Below are 25,134 nucleotides of genomic sequence, written 5' to 3'. Positions count from 1 at the left end.
AAAAAAAGAAGAGAAAAGGGACATTAGTCAAAGGTGGGTTCCGGACGCGAAATCCAAACCATATCTGACGCTAACATGCACTGGACACAAGTAGAAATTTGACCGAATGCCTTTACAATCTCCCAACTTTAACCATCAGACGTCTCTTATGATTTGGCGTAGTAGTTCGACAATTCCTCTTAAACTCGTGGAATCTGAGTTGTTGAAAATACAATCTCTAAAAATAATAAAAATAGGCCAGCGCTTTGGGGAAAACTAAATAGTTTCCGGGATGTGAAGACTTGGTAAAAAAATTGGTCAATTTTGTTTGACAATTTTATTTAGGGGGAAAGCAAAATACTTCTCCACCTCAGCTCACTCTCTCTCCACCTCACCTCTGTCTTCTCCGATTAGGTCGCCGACCGGAAAATTTTCCGCCTGGCGACCATGAAAAAAAAAAACTCACTCTCTCTCCACCTCACCTCTGTCTTCTCCGATTAGGTCGCCGACCGAAAAATTTTTCGCCCGACGACCATGAAAAAAAAAAATTCACTCACTCTCTCTCTCTCTCTAGAAACTCCGGCGAAGGGGTTTCCCTTCGCCGGAGTTCCGGTCTGTTGAAGAACATGCCAGTTCCGGTTCTGTTCTTCAACAGATCGGAACTCCAGCGAAGGGAAACCCCTTCGCCGGAGTTTCTAGAGAGAGAGAGTGAATTTTGTTTGTTTGTTTTTTTTTTTTCATGGTCGCCGGCCGGAAAGTTTTCCGGACGGCAACATAATCGAAGAAGACAGAGGTGAGGTGGAGAGAGAGTGACGTGAGGTGAGGTGGAGAGAGAGTGAGGTGAGGTGGAGTGTTTTTTTTTGGGTGCCTCTATAGGCGCCTGCATTAATTGCTGTAGGGGCCTCCCTCTGTTGGCGCCTCCCATACAGAGGGTTTTAGCATCAATTTAGTGTGTGTAGTAATGAACAAAGACAAATCCAAGAAGCACTTCTAAGAATTATCATAGCATCAATTATTTCGATACCTGGTTCTAGGGTTTTAACATTTGAAATATCACTAATTAATATTTGATCTCTTCAAATGATAGATCAATCACTTATTCTGATCTATTCAAACCACTAATCTCAAATTTTTTTGATCTTTCTTTCAAGAACAATAAGCATTTTAGATGGATCGCCCATTTCTGGAAGTAGAAAGAGAAAGAAAAGTATGAAAAAAGAAAATAAGAAGAGGTGGGGAGGAGCCTTTTGGTACGATATGGGAGGCGCCAACAGAGGGAGGCCCCTACAGCAATTAGGGGAGGCGCCTATAGAGGCACCCTTTTTTTTTTTTTTCCCTTAAAATTTATTTCCCCAAATTTTTTTTAAAATTCTACATATTCCCTTTAAAATTTTACATCCCGGAAACTATTTAGCTTTCTCCAAAGCGCTCTCCTAAAAATAAAACCTTTAGCTATCAAACAAATGGAGGAGGTAAGCCATTATATGTCGACACGCGTTTGTAGGGCCCATTGTGACGAAGCCAACATGTTTGAAGACGGGAAGATGTTTGGATGGGTTGTTAACAGACTGCCTGCCGAGAAGCAGACAACAAACAAAGGAGGATGGAGAAATTGACGTTAAAAGTAACAGTGACGGCGATTGACGGACACGTTTCTTTCACTTTTAAAGAAGAGAAAAGTAGGTAACAGAGACATCAAGACGCCGTCAACGATTCTGCTTCAGTCATTTAAGAAGAAGCCGCCGTTATCAGACGGTTGAATCAGCCTTTTCCCCATCCGGCTTACCCGTGATGGAAAGAGAACTGTGATCTGTAATAAAAGACTGACCTACAGTCTGAAAGTCGAAGAAACAGGAAGTTAGAGAGAGAAACTCAAAGTTTTAGTGAGAGAGAGAGAGAGAGAAAGAGAGAGGAGCTTTTGAACGGATTCTGAGAAGAAACGTTAAAGTTCGATTCGTAAGCTTTTTCTTGTAACGGAAGTGATCGAGATTTTAATAGCTTCAACTAAAAATTAGGGAAACTGTTCATGTAATTGTGCTAGAATTGTTTTACAATGGCGTTTAGAGATAGTATCAGAGGTTCGTTGATTACGCAGTCAAAAGTTTCGGATGAATTTCCAAATACAGGTAGTTTGTGATTCTAATGGAAGTTTAGATGTAGAAATGCGTTTTTTTGTTGAATTAATGTTGACTATTGTCTTGATCTTACATTTTTGGGAATTTTATCAATTTAGATAGAGAAATTGCTTGATTTGGCTTTCATTTAATGATATTTAAGATTAGGTATATTTGTTTATGATACTGTGTTCCTCTGGTATATTTCATACAAAATTTTCTGGAAGAGTTTATGATCTCGATTTTGTACTTTGGAGAAGTTTACTAGTTTAGAAGAGAATTTTGCTTGTTTTGACTTTCATTTTATGGTACTTCAGATTAGGAACTCTTTGATCTTGTGATATTTGAGACCAAATTTTAGTGAGTTTTGGTATAGAAAACCTAATATTTCAGGAAGAGCTTTGTTTTGATTTTAATTCTGCGATTGACAAGTTCAGATGGAGATGATCTCTATTCGGAGCTATGGAAAGCTTGTGCTGGTCCTCTTGTTGATGTTCCTAGGTTAGGAGAAAGGGTTTACTACTTCCCTCAAGGTCACATGGAACAAGTAAATATATTTTCTTCTTCTCTAAAATTTTCTTGATTAATTTTTCCTGTTTGATCTAACTAGATCTAATAAATTTTTTAGTTAGAAGCTTCCACAAATGAAGAGTTGAGTCAAAGGATTCCATTGTTTAATCTACCATCAAAGATACTTTGTAAAGTTGTTCACATTGAATTACTGGTATACTTGCTTATTGATCTTCAAGTTTTATTGAAATTCTTATGTTATATTCATCCAAGTAACTTGATTTTTTTCTTCGAATGTTAGGCTGAGCCAGAAACTGACGAGGTTTATGCAAGAGTAACTTTGCTACCAGAACCTGATGTGAGAATTTGATACTTATATTATAATTTCAGATTAGTTTAGAAACAAAAACTAAGCAGTAGTTCTTTTGTTATTTGTGTTATCCTTTAGCAAAGTGAGCCTAGGAGTCCTGATTCGATATCCCCCGAGCCAACTAGACAATCTGTTCAATCTTTCTGCAAGATTTTAACTGCTTCTGATACTAGTACGCACGGAGGATTCTCTGTTCTTCGTAAGCATGCCAATGAATGCTTACCTCCATTGGTAATTTTCCCACTTCCTCTACCACCAAACCCTCTTTTTGCGCTTTCTAGTTAGTATTTACTTTCTTTTACTTATGTTACAAGTATTTACTCTCTTTAATGTTGGAAATTGTTTGTCATATTTAAGGACATGAGCCAGCCTATCCCAACTCAGGAATTAATCACTAAGGATCTTCATGGTTATGAATGGCGATTTAAGCATATATTTAGAGGTAAATGGTTAGCCAAATTGCTTGTTTCCTCTCTATTTACTTTGGGTATTTTTTTTTATCCAAATGTTGGGAAAGATTTTTCTGCAAGTTGTGTTGATAGAAAAGACCCAAAACATTAATCTCATCCGTCTCTCCACCCATAGGTCTTATAGTTTATTTCTTTTCAATAAATTGACAGGTCAACCTCGTAGGCACTTGCTTACGACTGGTTGGAGTACTTATGTCACTTCTAAGAGATTGGTTGCAGGAGATGCTTTTGTGTTTCTGAGGTAAATAATGCAACTGAAATTCAACAAATTAGTGTTGTTTTTTCTTTCCTTCATCTTAGTCCTATGGTTTCTGAAATACACGTCTTGTGTAGGGGGGAGAATGGGAACTTGCATGTGGGAGTTAGGCGCCAAGCTCGACCACAGAGCAACATGCCGTCTTCTGTGATTTCTAGCCAGAGTATGCATCTCGGAGTGCTTGCCACTGCATCTCATGCCGTATCAACAAAAACTCTCTTTGTTGTTTACAATAAGCCTAGGTTTGTTGTTTTCTTTCGTCTAAATAAACGACAACCTCCAGGATATGAACCATTCACCTAACCGTTTGGGCTCTCAATGGCATTGCTCAGGACAAGTAGATTCATTGTAAGTCTGAACAAGTACTTGGAGTCTGCTAATAATGGATTTTCAGTGGGAATGAGATTCACGATGAGATTTGAAGGTGATGATTCTCCAGAAAGAAGGTACTCATATTTGTATAGTCAATGTTTCAATTGGTTGTTTCTTGAGTAATTTCCTTTTGAGTTATGTGATCTGAATTCCAGTTATGATTTATGATAGGTTTTCTGGCACAATAGTTGGGGATTCTGACATTTCTCCCCAGTGGGAAGAGTCTAAATGGAGGTCATTGAAGGTTTGAACTTTTAGGCGAATACCCATATTTTAGAAAATATTAAGCGGTCCAGTTTGATACCATATTCTGATACTATCCATATACTTCTAGGTGCACTGGGATGAACATTCCTCCATTCAAAGACCCGACAGAGTATCTCCTTGGGAGATTGAGCCTTTTGTTGCTTCTGTCCCTTCAAAATCTATTCAACCAGTGGTGATGAGAAATAAAAGACATCGAACATCAATGGACCTTCCGAGTCATGGTAAAATTATTTTTTATCTTGTTCGTTATTTTCCATATGCATGATTGATAGGTTTTACTTATATTGTTTTTTCTCTTTAAAATGGCAGCAGGAACCGCTTCTGGTTCTGCAGCTGCAGCTGTTCGATATCCTGGATTTACTCAATCCCATGATCTTAATGCCATGAGTACTCACGAAGTCCAAAGCAGCGAAATCCTAGATATACGGTCGTCAAGACGAAGAGATAACATGGGCAATCCACTCAAGGGCAGTGATACTGCTACTGCAAGAATCCAGCCAGATTCCCTCAATAATGTTACTATTAATCTGTTTCAAGATATGTCGAAAGATGATCGAGTGATGACTCCATGGTCAGATCAGTCTGGGCATTCAATCCCTGAGCACTCATCAATGGAAAGGAATGGCTCGATGCAGGACCATCTGGAGAAGGGAAGTAAATCTGAGACACAAAGTGGGTATCGGTTATTTGGATTTGAGCTAATCAGTAACACAAATATCCCAGCTAATTTTGTTAAACAACTGCCAAATGAAATCATTGTTTCAAGTGGAAGCATAACTTTCCCGTCAACTACATCTAGATCGTCTGAGTCTGATGAACAATCTGGTCTCTCGATTGCCTTTAAAGAACAGCAACAAGGACAACTAGAAGTAGCTCCCAAGGATGTACAGCCAAAGTGCTTCTCAACTACCAGAAGTCGAACTAAGGTATTAAAATATTCTAGTTGATTCAATTTAACCACCACTTAACAAAACTAGCCTTTTTCTAAGTTCTTGAGAAGCAAAGGCGCTAACTTCTTCGCTTGGTGTTTGGGGGCAGGTGCATATGCAAGGAATAGCAGTCGGACGAGCTGTGGACTTGACCACGATGGATGGTTATGACCAACTTATTGACGAGCTCGAGGAAATGTTCGACATAAAAGGAGAGCTTTGCCCTCGGGACAAATGGGAAGTTGTCTTCACTGATGATGAGGGAGATATGATGCTTGTTGGAGATGATCCATGGCCGTAAGTAATCTATCATCTCTAACATTTAATAGTCTGTTTCTTCTTCGTTTTAGAAATACGAGTAATTTCACATTATCTTTGACTACATTGTTCTGAATCGCTGTTTTATATATGATTGTCTCGCAGTGAATTTTGTAGTATGGTGAAGAAGATCTTCATCTACTCGAGCCAAGAAGTTAGGAAGATGACACCAGGAAACAAGCTAATGTCTTCTGTAGGTGAAAGTAAGGTCCCAAGTCTGAATTCAGATCTAGGAACAGATAAGTGAACCCTACCGTTTCGCTTACGTACTGTAGTTTGTACTTTTAGAGCTTCATACGTCTGTTGATTTGAAGATGAACACGCCGAAACAAGATTATATATAGTTAAGAGAACTCTCCGGTGTTAGGATTAATGTTAGGGCTAGTAGTTCAGAGGCGATCCGACATGTTACTGAATATAGTTGTTTGGGGGGAGAATGAAGAGGTTAAATGAAATCTTGGTTTGCTTCCACATTTTGTAAATGACTTTAAAATGTGTATGTATATATGCAATTTTGGAGGCGAAATATGTCTTTGCTTATCGATCCCTATTTGCTCGAGACATTTTCTAATTTAACTTCTTATTTGTTTCCCCAACACGATTTACCTCTGTAACCTAGTTAGACATTGATCCTAGGTCTATGACAGGGTTGGAGGCAGGCTGTTAACAGGGGTGGGGTCAGGAATTGGAGTCGGTTCTGGTTAGCCTAAAATTCATGTACAAAGACTTATTTACAACTTTTTATGTACTCGCGAAGTTATGATCGAGAGGCATTCTTGTGGCAAATATTGTCTATTTATGTATCATTATTGTTGCGTATAATTTATTTACCAATTTGAATGACTTTGACTATGTCTTTCCTAAATCAAAATTTGGATGATTTTGACTATTTTGCCGACGAGCAAGGCACATGGGTCGACTAGCTAGTCTATTTCCCTTGTTTCGCTATGTCTTGCTTGAGTGTGCCTAGGTGATCAACTCAAGTATAAAAACCTAATTGAGTGAGGGAGAAACCAGGCAAGAAATATAAAATTCAAAGAGAAAGATGGAAATTGTACTTTTATCTTTATAAATTCTTTTAACCTTTATCTAATTCTTAACTCAAGGACCTTAATTAAGTTCACAAGATTTTGTTATTTAATTACTGCCGAAGTATTGAACACCCATCATCAGATCAAATTCAAAGAACCGACAATTAAGGTTCGTTTTTTTTTGTTGAAAGGACAGTTAAGGTTCGTTGGTTATTATAGCCTTGAATTCATTAAACAAAATATAGGGCCAACCGGCCAAGAATATACTGATAAAAGAATATAGGGCCATAAATATACTGATAAAAAATAAGGGGCGAAAATTTAGTTACAAGTAAAATTTTGTATACAACTAAATACTCTACTTTTTTTTTTTTTTGAAATACTAACAACTCTACTTGACCATAAATGGCTTAACTTACAAATGAAGAAACTACGGACAAAATAAGACTTATTTATTTCATCAACGATCTATAAGTAGAAGTATTGTTGAAAGACGATCTAAATAGATGCTGTATATGTACATACTGTAATGGCCATCACAGATGAATCAATCCCGCTTCATCTTACCAGTAGCAGCTGCAACAATCTGCAAATGAATGTCTAATTAGTAATTAGCATGAATTTCTTCATGAACATAGTCATAGAAAAGCATATCGTATTCGAAAAACCAATTTTCAGATGTTATGTATCTTTATGTTCTTGATGAGGTGATGCTCCTGTTACACTTTCATACACATTAAAGGGTCGTGGTCACGAATCTAAATTTGTGTCATATTGATACGTTGATGAAACTACAATGAGTTATTAGGAGAGAAGATAAAATAGAAATCGAAAAAGTTTGTACTTACATGAGCTAATGCAGGTTGGTAGATTTTCTTGGAGGTTTGAGGGTACATTATGGTTCTCACCATAGTAGGAAGAAAAAGTCCTGAGATTAAATCAACCACAGATTTCAGATACTATATTAGTTATGTCATTTGAACCTAATTCGTGTATTTGATAACTAAGATCTTTAAATTTGAGATATTTATTTTCAGATCTGATGTTCATTTTAATTTCGAAGTGCAATTCTTAGGCAGAATTCAAGATTATCTTTTTACAATCTAATCCAATTTAGATAAACGGAAGTATGTGGCCAGAAAGGTGGCAAATCAACTTCTGAGTCAAACTCCGAGTAAGACTATAGGGGTAAGAAGCATTTCTCGAAAGAATATACAGTCAATTTTGAAGAGACTTGTGAATTTACTGGTGTTCTGTAGTTGGTGAAGCGACTATAAGGTCTGGGTGTTGGCTTTTCTTCTGTTAATGTTGGTTTAAAATCATTTTGAGTCCTCTTTAAGTTATAGATAGGGTGTGAAAGATATGTCTAGAAGTGATGATTTTTGGGTGATGTTGGTGCAGCAGCAACATCAGATTCAGCAGACAAAGCGGGGATACCAGACTGGACTCCCTGTTTGCAAACAATCAACAGGACAGGGTAATCTAAGAAAAACTACCGACATCATCGAGCCATGCAGCAGCAACAAAAGAAGATGGGGCGAGGAAGAGGTCGCTTTAGTAACTTCTCCAACTGATCGTATGCCATGAAGCTTGTGATAGTGGTTCCATTATAGATTGTAAGAGGCAGTTTCCATTCTTGGGTTGTTTCCAAATTGCTAGTGGCGGTTTAAGCATAGGCGGTTTAGGCATCACTGATTGTGGCGGTTTCCAATTCTAAATTGGAATTGGTTTCCAATTGAGGAGTGATGCCACCGGCTTATATTATTATAAATAGGGGGGTTTGAGTGCCAATGTAAATCACAAAAAACAACCAACACAAGCAACAACAACTCTTCTTTAGAGAGCTAGAGAGAGAGCAAGAGTGAGAGAAATTTTTCATCTATCCTTCAATAAAGATTTCTTGTTCGCCCGAGGACGTAGGCTTTAAAGCTGAACCTCGTTAAATTCTGTTTGCATATTTAGATTTGGCTTAGCTTTTCGATTAATTTTCAGGATCAGATCAATTTCTAGGATAGGTTTGATAGCTTTCGCGACTTTTAGTTATAACAATTGGTAACAGAGCCTTGTTGAGATTGAACGAAGAGAAGATGAGATCGAGAAGTGGTACGGTCAAAGCAGGGAAATATGAGATAGAGAAGTTCAATGGGAAAAACGATTTTTCTTATTGGCGGATGCAGATGAAGAATCTGTTAATCTCGTAGAAATTACACAAGACGTTGACGGAGAAGGTGATGAAGTGGCCTAACAGATGAGGTGGCGTGACATGGCAGAGAGAGAAAAAGAGATGGAGGAGAGAGAGTGACGGAAAGTTAAAGTTAACGGTAATAGGGGGCCATATGGGTATTTCTCGTAAAGTAGGGGGCCAGGCGGGAAGCTGGTCACAAAGTTGGGGGCCATTAGGGAAATAACCCAAAAAATTAAATGTTTTGTATGACAAGCAAGAACAAAAGTTTGTTATTATGGTTCATAAATTAATTGTTCAAATTTGTTGTATTTGCTAAATAAAATAATCAAATCTACACCCAATTGTATACAGGGACGGAACCAAAATTTTTGTTGGGGAAGTGTCGAACTATTCTAGTCATAAACAAATTTGAGAAATTTATACACAAATAAGTCACAGAGATTAAACACAAATATCAATTCTATTCCATTCAAAACTAGCACTTAAAAAATATCAACTCCATTCAAAATTACCACTTAAAAATACCAATTAAGTCATAAAGATTAATCACAAATAAAAATAATAATAATATATTACTACTACAACTGATATTTTTTTTCTCTTTAATGTATTAAAATAGAACCTGTCGCTATTTCAAATTTCTAAAATCATTTATAATGGATTATGTGTTAAACTTCTGAACGATTTCTTTTTCATTGAACAAAATCAAGGAATCTCAGAAAAAGTACGATTTGTTTAGTAAATGTACCTTCTTTTGAATTACGATTTGAGATTTGAGAGACCACCGATTTTGGTAATGGCAGAAAAATTTTGGATGACTTAAATTGATTTCTCTTTGTAATTGCAATCAATATAAATTAACAACTAGAAAAACAATTGAAACTTAAAATAATTACAACTTGAAATAATATAGAAATAATAAAAACTTGAAATATAAAAAAATAATTATTTGGGCGGTGGACCTTGGTAGTTATGAAGTAATAATAGGTCACGAAAAATGGTATATACAATCACCATTTCTAATATGTAAATACTTTAAGGTCAAAATAGACAATTTCTCATTTTTATGACATTTAGAATTAATATAAGAACAAAAATCAAGCACTTAGAAGTGATAGAAAACAAACGCCATATCATTTACAAGCGATATCACTTACTAAGTGATAATCACTTAGTAGCACTTATAAGTGCTAAAAAAATCAAACACCTTCTAAGAGGAGGGGCTCGGGAGGCGCCTCCTAGGTTCCTATAGTAATTTTGAGAGGCGCCTATAGACGCCCCCAACAAATTTTAAGACGCCTTATCCGGTCAGTTATCCCCAGACTAAAAGGTCATCTGAATTTCAGTGGGAGAGTTTCTTTCATTTTCTCAATTCAACCAACAATGGCGTCCTCTTCATTAACTTCCACTCTCACTTCCTCTTCTTTCTCTCTCAAGCACATCTCTTCTTCCAACTCTAACTCTCTTTCTCTCTCTTCTTCGTCCTCAATCTTTGCCTCCCCACTTCTCAAATCTTGTCCTATTTTCCTCAAAACCCAAAAAACCCAAATGAGAATGAATCAAAACTTTTCAGTAAAAGCCCTAACCCTAGATTTCTCAGGTTCATTTTTTGAAGGTGGAGTTGGAGAAGATGAGCCCCCATCTGGTTCAGCCATTGCAGCTGCCGAAGAAAAGGAAGAACCCCAGTGTCCACCAGGATTACGTCAGTATGAAACCATGATTGTTTTAAGACCTGATATGTCTGAAGATGAACGTTTAACTCTTACCCAAAAGTATGAAGAGGTATAATCAATTACTCAAATTCTCTCAATTTTTTTTTTTATTTCCCCCCTTTTGAGTTGTTATTTCTAATAAAAATCAGTAAGAAAATTTGTTTATTTGTACTAGAAAACCCTAATCTTAAGTGGGACTGGAACAAGTTCAGAAGAATTGTGAGGGTGGATTTGTTCATTTTCTAAGTCTTCTCTTATCATTGTGATTCAGTGTAGTAGTTATGATGAAAGTGATGTTTATGTGCAAAACACTTAGTCCCACATTGCTAAAGAAGACCTTCAAACTTAGGTTAGCAAGTATTATCTTGTCTACGTATTGTATTTGCTATAATTTGGGTCAATTTCGTGCTTAGATTGGTCAAGTGGGGAAGCCTGGCCGACAGACCCATTCCAAGGAAAAACCTTGTACTGCGTGAAACTGGGCTAGTTGGCCTGGGCGGCTACTTTTGTGTGAGAAACGAACGTGACATCGATTTCTATCCTACTTCTAGTTTAGTTGTAGTGCTTTGAAAAGCGAAAAGCCATGCAAAATTCTATGAGGGATTGCTGCCAAATAAGTAAACTTCCGTCGATATTTAGATTTAGCTAAAACTTTGAACAGGATAACTATGATCTATAATCCTAGAACAGACTAGCCCTATTCGGCTATTACTAATGCTTGATGTTAACTCTAAGACCGATTCTTTTCTTTCTCGAACGACATTGTGGCAGATCCACTTCCGTATTGTGTTCGCATTATGCTATGTACTTATGTGATAATGATTTTCAGATTTGTGTTGATTACTCCTGATCAATGTAACTTTTTATCCCTATATGATGATTGAACATTCTGCATACTATTCAATCATGTTGTGTATTATGCAACATAAATTTTTCACAATTAGTGGATTCGATTCCTTTTGTTGCCACAACTTTCCACCATACTGCTTTTTAGTACTAAAAACTTTCAAAGGCTCTCTCTCGAAAATTCTATAGATAATCACAAGGCAAATACATTAAGGAGACAAATATGTATGTGTAGGTCAACAAGTACGAAAAAGAAAAGAAAACACAGATATCTTTATAGTAGTTTTATCATTTGTATGCACATGAAACGAAACTCGTCTAACTGATGACTTGCTTATTTCAAGTGAGAAGCTAATGTTTTTGTGAGTGTCCGAACATTGTACTCTTCTCATAAGTCATTACTCTACTTTGGCTAAGTCACTCTTCTTCGACCTGTTTGTTCATTTTAACTTGTTTGCATATAATCTTATCTGATGACACTTACGGGTAATACTCTTTTGCAGTTGATCGTTGCTGGTGGTGGAATGTACATCGAGGTGTTTAACAGAGGAGTTATCCCACTTGCTTACAGCATCAAGAAGAAGAATAAAGCAGGTGAAACTAACACCTACTTAGATGGCATCTACCTTCTCTTCACCTATTTTACCAAACCCGAATCCATTACCGCTCTTGAAGCTCGACTCATCAAGGACGATGATGTTATTCGATCAAGCAGTTTCAAGATAAGGAAGAGGAAGTACTAGAAAGAAATCTTGTAAGTTTGTTTAAAATATTTAATTCGATTTTGATGTTGTGAATTTCTTATTTGTTTATGAGAGTAAGGTGTTCGTTTATTTGAAACACATAAACTATGATAATCTCAAGCTTTTGTTATGCCTTAAAGATTCATTCCAGGCCTTACTAAGGCCACCGAAAACAAAAATCATGTCCACTCTAGTTATTCACTTACAAATTAAGAAACTAAGCGGACAAATAAGGCTTATTATTACATCAACGATCTATAAGTCGAAGTATCGTTGAAAGACGATCCTAAATAGATATTGTATATGTACATACTGTTATACTGGATGACCCATTCTGGCCATCACAGATGAATTAATCCCGCTTTTTCTTACCAGTAGCACCTGCAACAATCTGCAAATGAATGTCTAATTAATATGAGTTTCTTCATCAACCTAGTGTTATAGAAAAGCATATCGAAAGACCAATTTATTATGGGTTGACACTCCTGTTACACTTTCATACACATAAAAGGGTCGTCGTAATGAATCTAAACTTGTCTCATATTGATATGTTGTTTACGAAAAAATCACAATGAGTTATTAGCAGAGAAGACCAAATAGAAATCGAAAAAGTTTGTACTTACATGAGCTAATGCAGGTTGGTAGATCTTCTTGGAGGTTTGAGGGTACATTATGGGTCTCACCACAGTAGGAAGAAAAAGTCCTGAGATTAAATCAACCACAGATTTCAGATACTATATTAGTTATGTCATCTGAACCTAATTCGTGTATTTTGATAACTAGATCTTTAAATTTGAGACATTTATTTTCAGATCTGATGTTCATTTTAATTTCGAAGTGCAATTCATAGGCAGAATTGAAGATTATCTTTTTACAATCTAATCCAATCTAGAGGTAAGTTTCTAATATTGATGTTATTATAGTTGAAGAGATTAATTGATCTAACAAATGAAGAATATAAGATCAAGAAATAATTGGAGAGAGAGAGATGTATAAATTACCAACGCCTGTGAGGAGGCATGAAGCTGCAACATCAGGCTCATTTGCTAAATATTTTTTCAATCTTTCCATTTTACTTTCTTTCTCTAGAGGTAGAACTTTTGAGTTCTTTCATTATTTGTTTTCTCTTAAGATTACAAACTAGTAATTTTGATGGGCTGGCCCGGGTCCTCGTGATATGGGCTCTGAAGTTATATGGGCACCATGTGTTTCGAGTGAAATCCTTGCATCCATCGACGGTTCACTGAAATCCAAGGATTTGAGAGAGATGGTGGTGGTCTGAGACGGTGGTGGTAATGAGAGAGAGATAGAGGGTCAGGAAGATGAGAGATGATAGAGAGATGATAGAGACTGGTCAGAGATGATAAGTGGTGGTGGTGAAGAAGATGAAGATGAGTTAAGACGGTGGTGGTAATGAGAGAGAGATAGAGGGTCAGGAAGATGAGAGATGATAGAGAGATGATAGAGACTGGTCAGAGATGATAAGTGGTGGTGGTGAAGAAGATGAAGATGAGTTTTTTTTAACGTGTTTACTTTAATAACATACCAAAACTTGTAAAAGTATAGTCATTATCCGTGTGGGGCGAGTAAAAATTTTGTGTACCCATGACACTTCTCATTCTTTTATACTAATTCGACTTTTCAAAAAGTTGTACATGTGACAATTTGAAAAGATATAAATCTATATATTCTCAAGTGCACTCACCTATCCTTTTGGTAGATTTTTTGAAGGCAACATGAGAATGGTTTACAACTAATGCCAAAGATACATCGGACAGACGATGGAGTAAGCCCGTGAACTTCCATGAAACTCACATATAGCACTAACAGTAAGCCCAACAAAGATAACTACTTCGAACTTTATTTTCATCTAACAATAGCATAGAATGATGTTTTGTCGGTCGCCAAATATAGAACTTGTAACCTCTTGGGTTTTGAAATCCCAACTCTATTTTCTTCTTTTGTGGGATTTGAAAATCAAATATGGCAATGCATTTTGTAAAATATTGGGCAAAACTTTTACTAATCCAAAAATCAAATAGAGAAAGTTTCACGGTATTGGGAGATTTTATAGGGCCCCCTCATTTTTGTTAAAAGGCCCCCCTCAATGATAATTTACCAAGCGAAATGGTTCATGGGGAGGCCTTTTAACAAAACTGGGGAGGCCCTATAAAACTTCCCAAAAGTGTATGGAACTGGAGTATATAATGGGCAGTGCTTTGGGGAAAGCTAGATAGTTTCCGGCGTGTGAAATTTTAAAGAGAATATGTAGAATTTTAGAAATTTTCCGGGGAAATAAAAAAAAACACTCCACCTCACCTCTTTGTCTTCTCCGATTAGGTCGCCGGCCGGAAAATTTTCCGGTCGGCGACCATAAAAAAAAAAAAAAATTTCACTCTCTCTCTAGAAACTCCGGCGAAGGGGTATCCCTTCGCCGGAGTTTTAGAGAGAGAAAGAGAGTGAAAAAAACATGGTCGCCGCCCGGAAAATTTTCCGGCCGGCGACCTAATCGGAGAAGATAAAGAGCTGAGGTGGAGAAGTATTTTGCTTTCCCTCTAAATAAAATCGTCAAACAAAATTGACCACTTTTTGACCAAGTCTTCACACTCCGAAAATTATTTAGCTTTCCCCAAAGCGCTCGCCTATATAATTTAGAAAAGAAATCATTGGATAGTATTCTTACCCAAATCCTTCAAATAAAGAAGAGGGAGATGTGGGGTTTTAGGATGGAACTTGCATACTATTGTCTTGTTTTTTGTGGAAACAAACTATAAGGGACCCAATTTTGATGAAGATTCAAGATGTGAGGCTTTGGGGTTCACTACTTGAGTTGCTCACTCTCCTTGTCCCAACCCAATCTCTCTCTCTGTAAAAGCAAACCTTGCCTTCAACTTCAATATAACTCTTCATCACCCATACCCACATTCTCCCCCCTCTCTCTCTCTCTCTACCCAACCAAGTTAACTACTGAAGTCCCTATACTCTCTCTCTCTCTAATGAACATTCATCTGTCATTCTTTACTTCTAAAGAGTGAATCTTGACTGGTTGGTTCAGGTTACTGTAGATTCACCAAAACCCAAGGAGGGAAACTAGGTTAGGCTTTAAACTTCTACCTTCATTGGCTTTTCATTTGTGGGCTAACCTCTCTATAGAGGGTTATTTTGTCTTCTGTTGTGTTAATGATGATTAATAAGAAATGGGTATTTGTATTTTGTGTTTATTCTATCAGTTTTTAATCTAAAATGTTATTTAAAAAGTCCAAAAAGTTAGGTTTTTAATGTGAATGGGTTTTTCTCTGTTTCAGAAGAAGGTAACAATGTCTTCATCTTCTTCACTTTCTGATTTTGATGAATCATCTCAATATGATGAACTCTTCATGGAACAAACTCTTCTCTTCTCTGACAGTCTCAAGGTACATTCTCAACCCTCCATGAATACAGAAATGGGTTGCTGTTATTTAGTTGATTTTTTTCTTTCATACTAAAATGGGTACCAAGAAAAAGCAGTTTTAGTGAGTTTGATTGATTTAATGAAATGGGTTCTAAAATACAAATTACTGAAATGGGTGTGAAATTTCATTTTTATTTTATAACAATGAGTTTTCAGGAATTGAAGAATTTGAGGTCACAGTTATACTCAGCAGCAGATAGTTTTGAATTATCTTATACCAATGATGACCAGAAACAAATGTGGGTTAGTTTGCTTCTATTTCATTCAATTAGATTTTTAGGGTTTCAGTTAAGCTGTAAGAAATTCCCAATTGACAAAATTTGTTTCTCTTTTTCTTGTTAGAGTGGTGGATACTTTGAAAGATTATGCAATTAGAGCTCTAGTGAATACTGTGGATCATTTAAGTTGTGTCACATTTAAGGTTGATGAAATGGTGGATGAAAGGGTCAATGAAGTCTCAGGAACTGAGCTTCGTGTTTCTTGCATCGAACAGGTAATTTTCGGTAGCTTATACTGCTTTGGTCATTGAATAGAACCTTCATCCTCTATTGAGATTGGTTACGTATAAATTTGTTGAATGTAAGATGAAAGAAAATAATCAAGGTTGAGCTTGATCTTTTATCGACTACTGACTTCAGTTTGACGAGAAATGCATTAACATTTCATAATATCCTCGAGATGAAGTCTTTTAGAACCGAAAAAAAGTGAATGGAAATTTGAGATTATCTGCGGTAACTAGTGAGAGATCGAGCGTAAAGGGTGGTGGAATGATTTGAATGTCATAAACTGTTAACTTAGGAAATATAAGAATACGAATAAATGTGAAGATTAGAGTGTTTTATTATTTATAGCGAGTTAGTTATATGGCGATGAAGGAAGCATTTGGAATAGCAGATTTCCATTACTCTCTCGTGCAAAATACGAGACCGACAAAAGCTTTATTTTCATACCTTAATATACGAGAGAATTATATATTAGAGAGCCTAGTTGAGTCACATTAGAACCTAGACAGAAAAAGCTCTACTATGTGACTTCTAGCTCTACAAAATAGAAAACACAGACAATCTCCTATAATTGTTGGGTGGTGTTGGTCCTCGGGCCCGTACCCCAAAAGCTATCTCCAGACATGAGGCCTTTTCCCCACTTGAAAACTTACCACCTCCAACCGATGTCGGATTATCTGAACAATCTTCCCCTCACACGTTAATTTAACTTCAATAGACTATTGGGCTGATACTTGTTGGATGGCATGGGGTCTGACGCACCCCAAAAGCTAGCTCAAGAGGTGAGGCGGTTCGGACCCCCCCCCCCCCCCCCCCCCCCCCTAATTAGTTTATGACCTGTCCCTTTGACACCTAATGTGGGATCATCCCAACATACCTAGAACCTTTATGGCACATATCTTAATCTTTTACTCACTTCTGGGGTCTTTTTAGAGATTGAGGACATGTCAAGAGTATATAGACCATGAGGGCCTTTCTCAGCAGTCGTTAACAATTACAACTCCAAAGCACCATAAGCGGTACCTCTTATCAGGCAATCTTCTCTACTCTTTTCTTTTTAATTATCAAAATAGTTACATAGACATGTTATCGTTTATTATCATTATTTTTTTATATTTTATTTTCCCTTTTTCTGATTTCTCAAAAATGTTACTCAGTTGACGAGACAAATCAAATCCCAGACGGTGCTCTATCGGCAAACTATTCGTGCAGCCTAGATGATGACAACTACCATAAGTTCAATAATGGTACTATATATATTCACTACTAAATGTTTGTAAACTTGTTTACATATGCAATTAAAGTATATATCTCTAATTTGATCATTATATAATGCGATTTTTGTCTTTGAAGATGTTCCATCGACAATAGGAAAGACCCCATCATCAACAACCAGGTAAATGTCAATCTTCAATGTTATATCGTGGGAGATTACAAAAAGTTAATCTTTTATACACTTCTTGGTTCTTTAAATCTTGAAAGGTAATGGGTTTCGGTTTCATTTCTTTTCTCAGTAAAGGACGTTCAAGATCGCCTTCTCCACAACGTTCGACACAACACCGAATTGGAGTTATCTCCTTCACAGGTAGCTTCTCCAACATACTCTTTATCGTACTCAGTTTGTGTAAGTTATGATCCATGTCTTGTTTTAACACTATCTTTCATGTTCTAATGATACGTATAAAACAAATAGAGAAACAAATGATGTCTGGTGGAGAACGAACTATCCCAGAGAAACGAACAGTATCACCAAGTCGTGCGAGATTTCCACTCCTACGCTCCGTATCTCTCTCAAGTAGGTCGACTTCTCCTATCTCAAGTAGACCGATCACTCCAAGCTCTTCAAATGTAAGACACCGGGTAAGTTAGAATGAGGAAAGACATCGTTACATTCGTCATATACTAAATTGCAGCGAACTCGTTACATATTTACTTCGGCTGGGACTAGAATATGTCTATGGACTTGAATGAACCAAATTATTACTGTTTCGGGAACATCTCTTGTCATGTACACCGTCCTTGTAAAAGTGGAGATCTGTTCAAAACTCTAATCCCATTGAACATTGGTTGGAATACGCCTGAGATTTTTAATATCTTTATGCAGAACTCTGTGGATGGCCGGAGATCAGCTTCTATACAACTAGACACGGAATGGGACAATAGGAAGGATGTAGAAAGACAACCAAGAAAGAGTAAAAGCTTCCTCAAAGCGTTGCTTAGTCGTCAAAAGTCGAAAAAGGATGAGGCTCTGTACACTTTCTTGGATTCATATTGAGCAAGATCAGGTTTGAAATCTTACTGCTTCCGGGAAAAGAGGACACAGCAAGATAAAAACGAAGTAAAAGAGAAGATATTAAGAAGAAGATAAGCTAGGTAACATCAAAGTTTTTGAAAATCTTATTTGTTAATACCAATTACTAGTTGTTTTCGAGTACAGAATCATCTTGAAGAATCTTTTTATTTTCTTTGATTCAAATGTATCTTGACATTGAAATATATGGTAAATTGGTTAATATTATTGGAATTGCGTATCTTTATATCATTAATCTTTCACTATCATATTCTTTATTTAAAAGAAAAAGAAAGAGTGTCTATAGTGGTGTTTGTTTTCCTCGGTGATTGAATCTAATTCGTTTGGATCTGAACTGTTTGAGTCAATTGATGCAAAACCAATCTAGATCAGTGATTGAGTCGAGTTAATTGATCCAAAAACAATCTAGATCAGCGATTCAAACAAGTCCGACAAAACAAATATTACAAAACCAATCTCACAAAATATTTAGACCTTCAGCTAGATCTTTTATTTGCCTTGTCAAAAAAAAAAACACACTACCATGGCATCTTGAACACTTGCACATTTTCAGTTTTTAACTTCTAAACCTTTAGGACTTTAACAACAACAACAAAAACATTTCAACAAGAAAAAAAGAAAAAAAAATGTTGTAACTTTCTCCCCAGGGCCCTTTGTTTAGAAAGTCAAGTTATTCTCTATGAGGAGTAAATGACCAAAACACCCATCAATCAGAACACCCACTTATGGGGTCTTGCTAAGTTTAGTTACTTTTTTTTGATGAAATACTAAGTTTAGTTACTTGTTGATCCAAAATAGGATTTTGGTATTATGGTAGTATATTCCATGGCATATTACCCCAACCCCCCAATCATCTATGAAAATCAAATGAAAGACCCTCTTTCACTCTCTCTCTAAATCTCTCTTTCTTTATCTCTCTCTCTCTCTCTTAGAACACAAGAATTGTCCGTAAAGCTTCTTTCTTGCATTTTGCTCTTCTGAACCTCCAATTTCAGAAGCCAATAGGCCATAGCAGTACATGATAACAAGGCAAGTCTCTCTCTCTCTCTCTCTCTCTCTCTCTCTCTCTCTCTCCTACAAATAAGATACATGCCCACATATTGTTCTTTTTTAGTTTAAACCAACCATATTGTAATTTTGATGTTGTTTCTTTACTAGATTATTTTTTGTCATGATGTACGTGTATATGTACCGTTTCTGAATCCTTCGGGTAGACTCGGATCAGTTGATTACTAAGCTGGACGATTACTTCATATCATGATTTACAGAGTTAGCCGACTGCTATTAAGCCCATGAGATCCTTGGATCAAACCTTACGTACCTTTTAAATGATGCCAGTTATAGCGTTTATTTAACTCATGTAGTCATATATTCATGTAATAATGACAGAGAAAGAAGTGCCAGACAAAAGGGAACAACCAGGACTCATGAAATCGTCCAAGTGACAGGCATCACAATATCAACTCAAACTTTTGAGTATAACTGAGTTAGTCCTTCTGCTCATTGCTCTTCTAGAATTAATTGCTATAGTACTGAAAATTTTGAAGTTTTTCTTTATTCCGAGATATATAAAAAGTACAACACAGTTATATAATTACAGACAGGTTTTAACGTTCAAGGGGATTATTTTCGCGCCCCCTACAAGCAAGCAAGAACAAAGTATCGCCTCCAGGCAGGCCGGCAACCTTTGGCATATCAGGATTGAGGTATTCATCCCAATGATCTGTTCTTGGTTAAAATCCCATCAGTTAAATCTCAACCGGTTGAAATATGATCCTCTTATCTTGTTTCAAGCTGTATAGTATAGTTTTTCTCTCTGCAGTTCGATTATATTTTAAGTGCAGAAAGTGCCACCATATTAAAGAGACGACGAGAAAAACGTCCTGCAAACGAAAGAAAAGTATAAGATTGCGGTATAAATGTTCAGCCGTCTGGGCATAGAGAAGGATTTATACGCAAGAAAGTATGTTTTTTGTTTTACCTTATGAAGTGATGGCTTCGACTCTTGCTGGTCTTAAACTTCTAAAAACTCTTCGTCCGTGTTCAAACGCCATTACAAAGAGACCTATTAAGTATAAAAAGCTAATTTTTAGCTTACTTAGCATGTCAAACATGAAAACTAAAGTGTTTCGACACTCTATTTTCCTTCTGCTTAGCATTATCTGTATCCCCATCAATTCTGACCCTGAGACAATTTACTCCATATTAACATCACGGCACTTCGATAAACGAAAAGATTTATAACAATAAATCTGAGCCACGAACCCACCCACACAGAATGTAAAAAGAGGAAAAAATAATTAGTGGGTTTACGTACCAGTGCCTTTATCGTGCAAATTTGACCAACTCTCTGGATTCAAATTCATCTCTGAAGCCTTTATCAGCTCAAGGAGAGCTTGATTTACCTGAAAGTTTAACCAGTCGGATTGTAATTGGCTAAAAATGTAGTTTGGTTGCCTATAGGAGTAAGAGAAGCAAAATGATGGTCTCAAATCAGTTTAGGTAGCCGAAATGCTAAGGACGTCTTCAGCCTTCTTAATGGAACCTAAAACAAGAACTGAAAGGGACTCAAATGGGTGTTTTTGTGTTAAAAAGTCCTCTTCATTTTTTTCATCGGTGATAAGTAAATCCAACTCTTACCTTCGAATCTCTCAAGTAAAGGGGGTTTATATATTTGTGGAACTGTTAGTACACATTCGTTGATTCCCTCTATAGGAATCTGATTAAGGCAAATGTTTTCAGGTTTATACTAAATAACCTGGGCCGGCCATCCCTTAGTCTAGCCTAGAAAAACTAGCCACTCTCCAAAAGTTCCTACTTCCGCCCCCTTGAGTCCCCTGCCTTTCTAGGTGCATTTTCTTGGTAGCGAAGTATTTTACACATTCAAGAAAACGAACTTTCGGGAGCATCCAGAAGGACTCACTTGTGTGTCTCAGATACATTGAATTGCAATGCTATTTGATAGATTACATACTTAATCAGAGACTGGGTACATTGAAAAGAAAATAAATACCTCTACAGGCCTTTCATGGCTCACTAGGTGGCCTCCGTGGAGATCAACCATTCGAGCATAAGGCTGCATCTTCTCTGCAAGTTTTCTTCCATAATATACTTGAGCGATTATGTCATACCTAGGCATCGAGAAAGAAACCTCACAGTTAGAGGGAAAAGATCTTATGGATAGTGGGAATATAAGGTGAGACCATTGTTGAGTACTAACCTTCCATGAATGACTGAAATATGAAATCCGGCTGACCGAATTGCTTCGAAGTCTTTCGCTGTCATCTTATGTGTCCAGCACGCGTTAATTTGACCCTCAAAGCCATAGTTAGACTGCATTCCACTTGATGATATACCTTTCACATATTGCTGAAAGAAGATTCGTTTGATCACAAGTTAGAAAGACGAGCACTCAACGAAAAATTATTATTGCACAGAGCTAATATGATGAGAAGTTGAAGTAGGTTAAGCATGTTTTATTATTTGCTTCACGAATAAACAGATGTAGGATGACCAGGAATGTAGTTTCTTACTTGATACAGAATAGCTCTTCTTGTGTTGTGTCCATCATATTCGTCAAGGTATTCCTGAAAATCAAGTATGATGTCAACACGATTTCTTCTTTGCAACACAACTGAGTACATACCAGCGGAAGTCTGAAACTTTTTTTTTCCCCGTAAAAGTTGAAAACTAGTAGAGAAGTGACAAACACTAAATCTTCTAACCTTTGTGTAGTGGGTGTCCAAGTCAACTGCTGCCCTCTCTTCAGGAGTTTTTGCTTTCAAGAAACGGATTGCAACAGATATCATTTTACGGTCAATCTGCCGAAGAAAAATCAATTAATTTTTATCTGATGTTTTCTTAACCAAGGAATCAACTCGAAGATACTAATCCATTTGGAGAATTTTTACAGTGAATTCGGTCTTCTTCCTAAAATATCACTTCAATACAGTCATCTAATCAACGATTACTTTATTGTGATTTTCTACTACTATTTTGTTAACAAAGGGGCGACTCTTTTTGGAAGATGATCATCCTTGTATGTGTTTTTCAGAAACGTCTGGAAAGCATGTTATCATCAAGAACATGCAACTCTGGAGTTCCTTTTTTCCTTATAATTATGTAGTAGGCAATTTAGACATATCACAAACCTCAACACGAAAAGGAATTTATGTAGATCTTATGTTCTACATTATTTGTCGAAAAATTCATTGCATATTAACAGATAATATCTGAACTTTTTTGGATTTTGTTGATGCAAATCTCCATAGATCATAACCCTTTCAGTTCCTACATATTAACCAGCGACTTCTTTCGTTCAGTGGGCCAAAATGCTTGAGAAAGTGTCCCAGATATACAGCTAGAGCTTAAACTCTATAGCTTCTTGTTTTTTTTTTCAATCAAACTGGGATGCGTTCCTTGTGTGAGTAGTTGGTTGCAATGCTATAGAAGGGCATTGTTTTTCTTTCTTCTCTTTTCGTTTTCATTATTTTCCTTCTGGCCCTCCAATATGATTTTGCCTTAGTTCAAAGATTTACCAGAGAACATCTTCTAGGCATTCGTCACAAATCAGGCTGTGATACACAGTAACACAAATGACCCGAATCTCATAGTAAGAAGAAGTGTTATAGATATCCACTCAGACATGCTTTATGGACGACTAATGGGAGTCAATTACGATGACTCCTTGATTAGCATCTCTGCAACTAAGCCGACATCCATTACTGAAGACTAGTGGATAGCATAGGATAAAAGAACAGGATAATAGAAATACCTTTGGGAAACATTCGAACCCACCACCAGTTGCATTAAGTAAAGCCAATGATAATATTCTATCAGGCACCATTGCTGCCAATTTGCAAGATATCATACCCCCTGATTATTGTAAACAGACACAATTGAAACTTCAATACAGTTAATGTTTCTCCCAAAGGATACATATTTATACTTGTAATAGAATCATATAGTATGATTAATCACCATTTTGGATTTGGGTGGCCATTGAAACTTACAAATTACAAATATAAAACGAACAATCGGTTATCACATTCTAAACGAGAAAATTGATCGAAAAAACTCCATTAAATAAGAAAAATCCTCTACAAAAATAGAAAAACCTCAAATTGCAGAAATCATTGACAAGATTGGAATACAACAATCCTATATTTTGAAAATGTGTTTGATGCTTTCTGTTTTTAGGTAAAAGATATGAGGTTCCAAAGCTCACCCATTGAATGTCCAAATACATGAGCTTTTCTCCAACCCAAATGATCCATTAAAGCAATTGCATCTTTAGCCATGATTGCTGTTCTGCAATTCAAAAAATCAAAACACATATTGTATTAGATCTAAAAGTTTGGTCATTTTTTTCTGGGTTTATCTAATTCCCCCAATTTGAATCAATCAATTTATACAATAAAAACACAAACAAAAGAGGATTTCTCCCAAAACCCATAAAATTCATGAATCAAAATAGCAATTTCTAGAGAGAGAGAGAGAGAGAGAAAGAGAGACTGACGTATATTCTGATTTTTTAGTAGGGATGAAACTTCGACCCATTCCACGATTATCAAATGCACAGACCTGAATTCCACCACCATTGTTATCATCAACATATTGTTCTTCTTCTTCTTCATCAATGGGAATTTCAGTCCCAGTTAGACCTTTAATCTGGGGACCCCAAGAATCATGGGTTCCTGCTAAACCTGTTCATAATTTTGGATTATAAATTGAATAGAATAATCCCAGAAGAACCAATTGAAATTTAAATCAAAAGAGAGACATGGGGAGAGAATCAATTTTACCAATAATAAGAAGAACTTTTGTAGGTCCATGACCATAAGTTCTATAATAAATATTAATTCCATTCTTTCTTCCACATTCATCATTCTGGTTGCTGCTAATGTCACAGAACGGCATCCTGATTTCTGTAGAGAGAAGGTTAGAAATCTAGAGAGAGAAAGTTAGAAATCTAGAGAGAGAAAGTCAGTGATTTAGAGAGAGAGAGGGGGAGGAAAAAAACAGTTTATGGGAGTACTAGTGTCAAATAAATAGAAGAGTTGGAAAGGGTTGAGAGGGACACGTGGAGGATAACGATTAGAAACGGTGCCAGGTCGGAGTTGGTAGGCAGTGTTTGGAGAGAGAATGTGGTCAAACATAACAGAAAAGACAGGGAAAGTGAATGAGAAAATGGAATTCGGTTCCAATTAATTAATAGAAAGACAAAGAGGAGGGTAATTCTTCCTAATTTTAGACGTGCAAAACGTGTCTTTGTTGTTAGGGACTCTAAAACTTATTTTGTGGTGCCTATTTGTTGGAAAGTCTATCCATGGAGATGGGTTCAAGGAGTATTGAATATTGAAGTTGTTATTGATGAACTACTAGATCAAGCTAAAGAGTTCCAGCTAAAAGCCCATACTTTACTTTGTTTGGCTCTCTCTGGAAGCCTTCTACCCTTCGTATTTCGAGCAGTCATTCTCATACTATTATTTTCTTTTTATGTTTCTTATTATTACTTGATTGCATACTTAACCCTTACAAGTTCCTTGACTGGCACCACTCTGACGTCCTAACACCTCAGAGTTCTACTTAGTACTTCGCTACTAATACTCCGTCTTTTACCCTACCAGTTCCCGTCTACCCGATTAAGCGACTACTCCTCTATATTCTAAAATTTAACTTGATTAAGTACCATCATGTCTTACTTTCAGTTTAGCAGTGCGAAATTCAACCATATAATAGAGTTCCTGGTCCTAACTCTTGAAAAA

General features: G+C 36.6%; 4 protein-coding genes and 2 long non-coding RNA genes across 9 annotated transcripts; 4 read left to right on the top strand and 2 right to left on the bottom strand.

Moving 5' to 3' along the window:
* Nucleotides 1–1,491: 1,491 nt before the first annotated feature.
* LOC147534237 (auxin response factor 18-like) lies at nt 1,492–6,371 on the top strand. 2 transcript variants are annotated; one of them, XM_086645399.1, is made up of 14 exons: nt 1,492–2,105; nt 2,531–2,640; nt 2,722–2,817; nt 2,905–2,961; nt 3,052–3,204; nt 3,331–3,415; nt 3,594–3,684; nt 3,777–3,941; nt 4,032–4,145; nt 4,243–4,315; nt 4,406–4,559; nt 4,648–5,264; nt 5,377–5,564; nt 5,691–6,371. In XM_086645399.1, the coding sequence occupies exons 1-14, from the start codon at nt 2,033–2,035 to the stop codon at nt 5,830–5,832; spliced, it is 2,118 nt and encodes a 705-aa protein (XP_086501525.1). In that variant the 5' UTR covers nt 1,492–2,032; the 3' UTR covers nt 5,833–6,371. The 2 variants fall into 2 exon arrangements, with proteins under 2 accessions (XP_086501525.1, XP_086501526.1); XM_086645400.1 differs by having other exon boundaries at nt 1,506–2,105; nt 4,651–5,264.
* Nucleotides 6,372–10,104: 3,733 nt separating this feature from the next.
* On the top strand, nt 10,105–13,008 carry LOC147534236 (Translation elongation factor EF1B/ribosomal protein S6 family protein). The gene is made up of 3 exons (XM_086645398.1): nt 10,105–10,583; nt 11,863–12,113; nt 12,740–13,008. Exons 1-2 carry the CDS (start codon nt 10,185–10,187, stop codon nt 12,100–12,102), a joined length of 639 nt encoding a protein of 212 aa, XP_086501524.1. The 5' UTR covers nt 10,105–10,184; the 3' UTR covers nt 12,103–12,113; nt 12,740–13,008.
* On the bottom strand, nt 12,209–13,211 carry LOC147534235 (uncharacterized). The gene is made up of 3 exons (XR_015227222.1): nt 13,104–13,211; nt 12,726–12,805; nt 12,209–12,493 (listed from the first exon to the last, which is right to left on the bottom strand). It is a non-coding gene; the product is annotated as an uncharacterized LOC147534235 (long non-coding RNA).
* Nucleotides 13,212–14,825: 1,614 nt separating this feature from the next.
* Nucleotides 14,826–18,580, top strand: LOC147534234 (protein ABIL2-like). Of its 2 annotated transcripts, none has more exons than XM_086645396.1 (10): nt 14,826–15,196; nt 15,408–15,515; nt 15,710–15,792; nt 15,896–16,046; nt 16,990–17,089; nt 17,214–17,303; nt 17,410–17,452; nt 17,571–17,641; nt 17,750–17,916; nt 18,161–18,580. In XM_086645396.1, the coding sequence occupies exons 2-10, from the start codon at nt 15,420–15,422 to the stop codon at nt 18,329–18,331; spliced, it is 972 nt and encodes a 323-aa protein (XP_086501522.1). In that variant the 5' UTR covers nt 14,826–15,196; nt 15,408–15,419; the 3' UTR covers nt 18,332–18,580. The 2 variants fall into 2 exon arrangements, with proteins under 2 accessions (XP_086501522.1, XP_086501523.1); XM_086645397.1 differs by having other exon boundaries at nt 14,901–15,196; nt 15,710–15,796.
* A 607-nt stretch (nt 18,581–19,187) lies between these two features.
* LOC147534233 (uncharacterized) lies at nt 19,188–22,356 on the top strand. The gene is made up of 3 exons (XR_015227891.1): nt 19,188–19,396; nt 19,757–19,853; nt 19,968–22,356. It is a non-coding gene; the product is annotated as an uncharacterized LOC147534233 (long non-coding RNA).
* On the bottom strand, nt 19,901–24,638 carry LOC147534232 (alpha/beta-Hydrolases superfamily protein). Of its 2 annotated transcripts, none has more exons than XM_086649048.1 (11): nt 24,172–24,638; nt 23,886–24,072; nt 23,595–23,677; nt 23,142–23,242; nt 22,093–22,188; nt 21,901–21,954; nt 21,588–21,736; nt 21,381–21,498; nt 20,685–20,772; nt 20,349–20,432; nt 19,901–20,250 (listed from the first exon to the last, which is right to left on the bottom strand). In XM_086649048.1, the coding sequence occupies exons 1-10, from the start codon at nt 24,284–24,286 to the stop codon at nt 20,350–20,352; spliced, it is 1,074 nt and encodes a 357-aa protein (XP_086505174.1). In that variant the 5' UTR covers nt 24,287–24,638; the 3' UTR covers nt 19,901–20,250; nt 20,349. The 2 variants fall into 2 exon arrangements, with proteins under 2 accessions (XP_086505174.1, XP_086505173.1); XM_086649047.1 differs by having other exon boundaries at nt 20,349–20,552; nt 24,172–24,397.
* Nucleotides 24,639–25,134: the final 496 nt, after the last annotated feature.

The sequence above is a fragment of the Eschscholzia californica genome, unplaced genomic scaffold, assembly GCF_041429995.1.
Source record: "Eschscholzia californica isolate CP2 unplaced genomic scaffold, dmEscCali1.0.p SCAF_6, whole genome shotgun sequence".
In the NCBI taxonomy this organism is placed as follows: Eukaryota; Viridiplantae; Streptophyta; class Magnoliopsida; order Ranunculales; family Papaveraceae; genus Eschscholzia; species Eschscholzia californica.
The sequence above is the reverse complement of the archived record's forward strand: the minus strand, read 5'-3'. Positions and strand labels throughout refer to the sequence as shown.

Excerpts from the sequence above, each read along its gene's own strand:
- LOC147534237 (XM_086645399.1), top strand. The coding sequence starts at position 2,033 with ATGGCGTTTAGAGATAGTATCAGAGGTTCGTTGATTACGCAGTCAAAA. Across the intron at positions 2,962-3,051 it reads CTTTGCTACCAGAACCTGAT|CAAAGTGAGCCTAGGAGTCC; the intron begins GTGAGAATTTGA and ends GTTATCCTTTAG. Across the intron at positions 3,205-3,330 it reads ATGAATGCTTACCTCCATTG|GACATGAGCCAGCCTATCCC; the intron begins GTAATTTTCCCA and ends GTCATATTTAAG.
- LOC147534236 (XM_086645398.1), top strand. The coding sequence starts at position 10,185 with ATGGCGTCCTCTTCATTAACTTCCACTCTCACTTCCTCTTCTTTCTCT. Across the intron at positions 10,584-11,862 it reads TTACCCAAAAGTATGAAGAG|TTGATCGTTGCTGGTGGTGG; the intron begins GTATAATCAATT and ends ACTCTTTTGCAG.
- LOC147534234 (XM_086645396.1), top strand. The coding sequence starts at position 15,420 with ATGTCTTCATCTTCTTCACTTTCTGATTTTGATGAATCATCTCAATAT. Across the intron at positions 16,047-16,989 it reads GTGTTTCTTGCATCGAACAG|AGATTGAGGACATGTCAAGA; the intron begins GTAATTTTCGGT and ends GGGTCTTTTTAG. Across the intron at positions 17,917-18,160 it reads CTTCAAATGTAAGACACCGG|AACTCTGTGGATGGCCGGAG; the intron begins GTAAGTTAGAAT and ends ATCTTTATGCAG.
- LOC147534232 (XM_086649047.1), bottom strand. The coding sequence starts at position 24,286 with ATGCCGTTCTGTGACATTAGCAGCAACCAGAATGATGAATGTGGAAGA. Across the intron at positions 24,073-24,171 it reads AAAAGTTCTTCTTATTATTG|GTTTAGCAGGAACCCATGAT; the intron begins GTAAAATTGATT and ends AATTATGAACAG. Across the intron at positions 22,189-23,141 it reads GGTTCGAATGTTTCCCAAAG|ATTGACCGTAAAATGATATC; the intron begins GTATTTCTATTA and ends TTTCTTCGGCAG.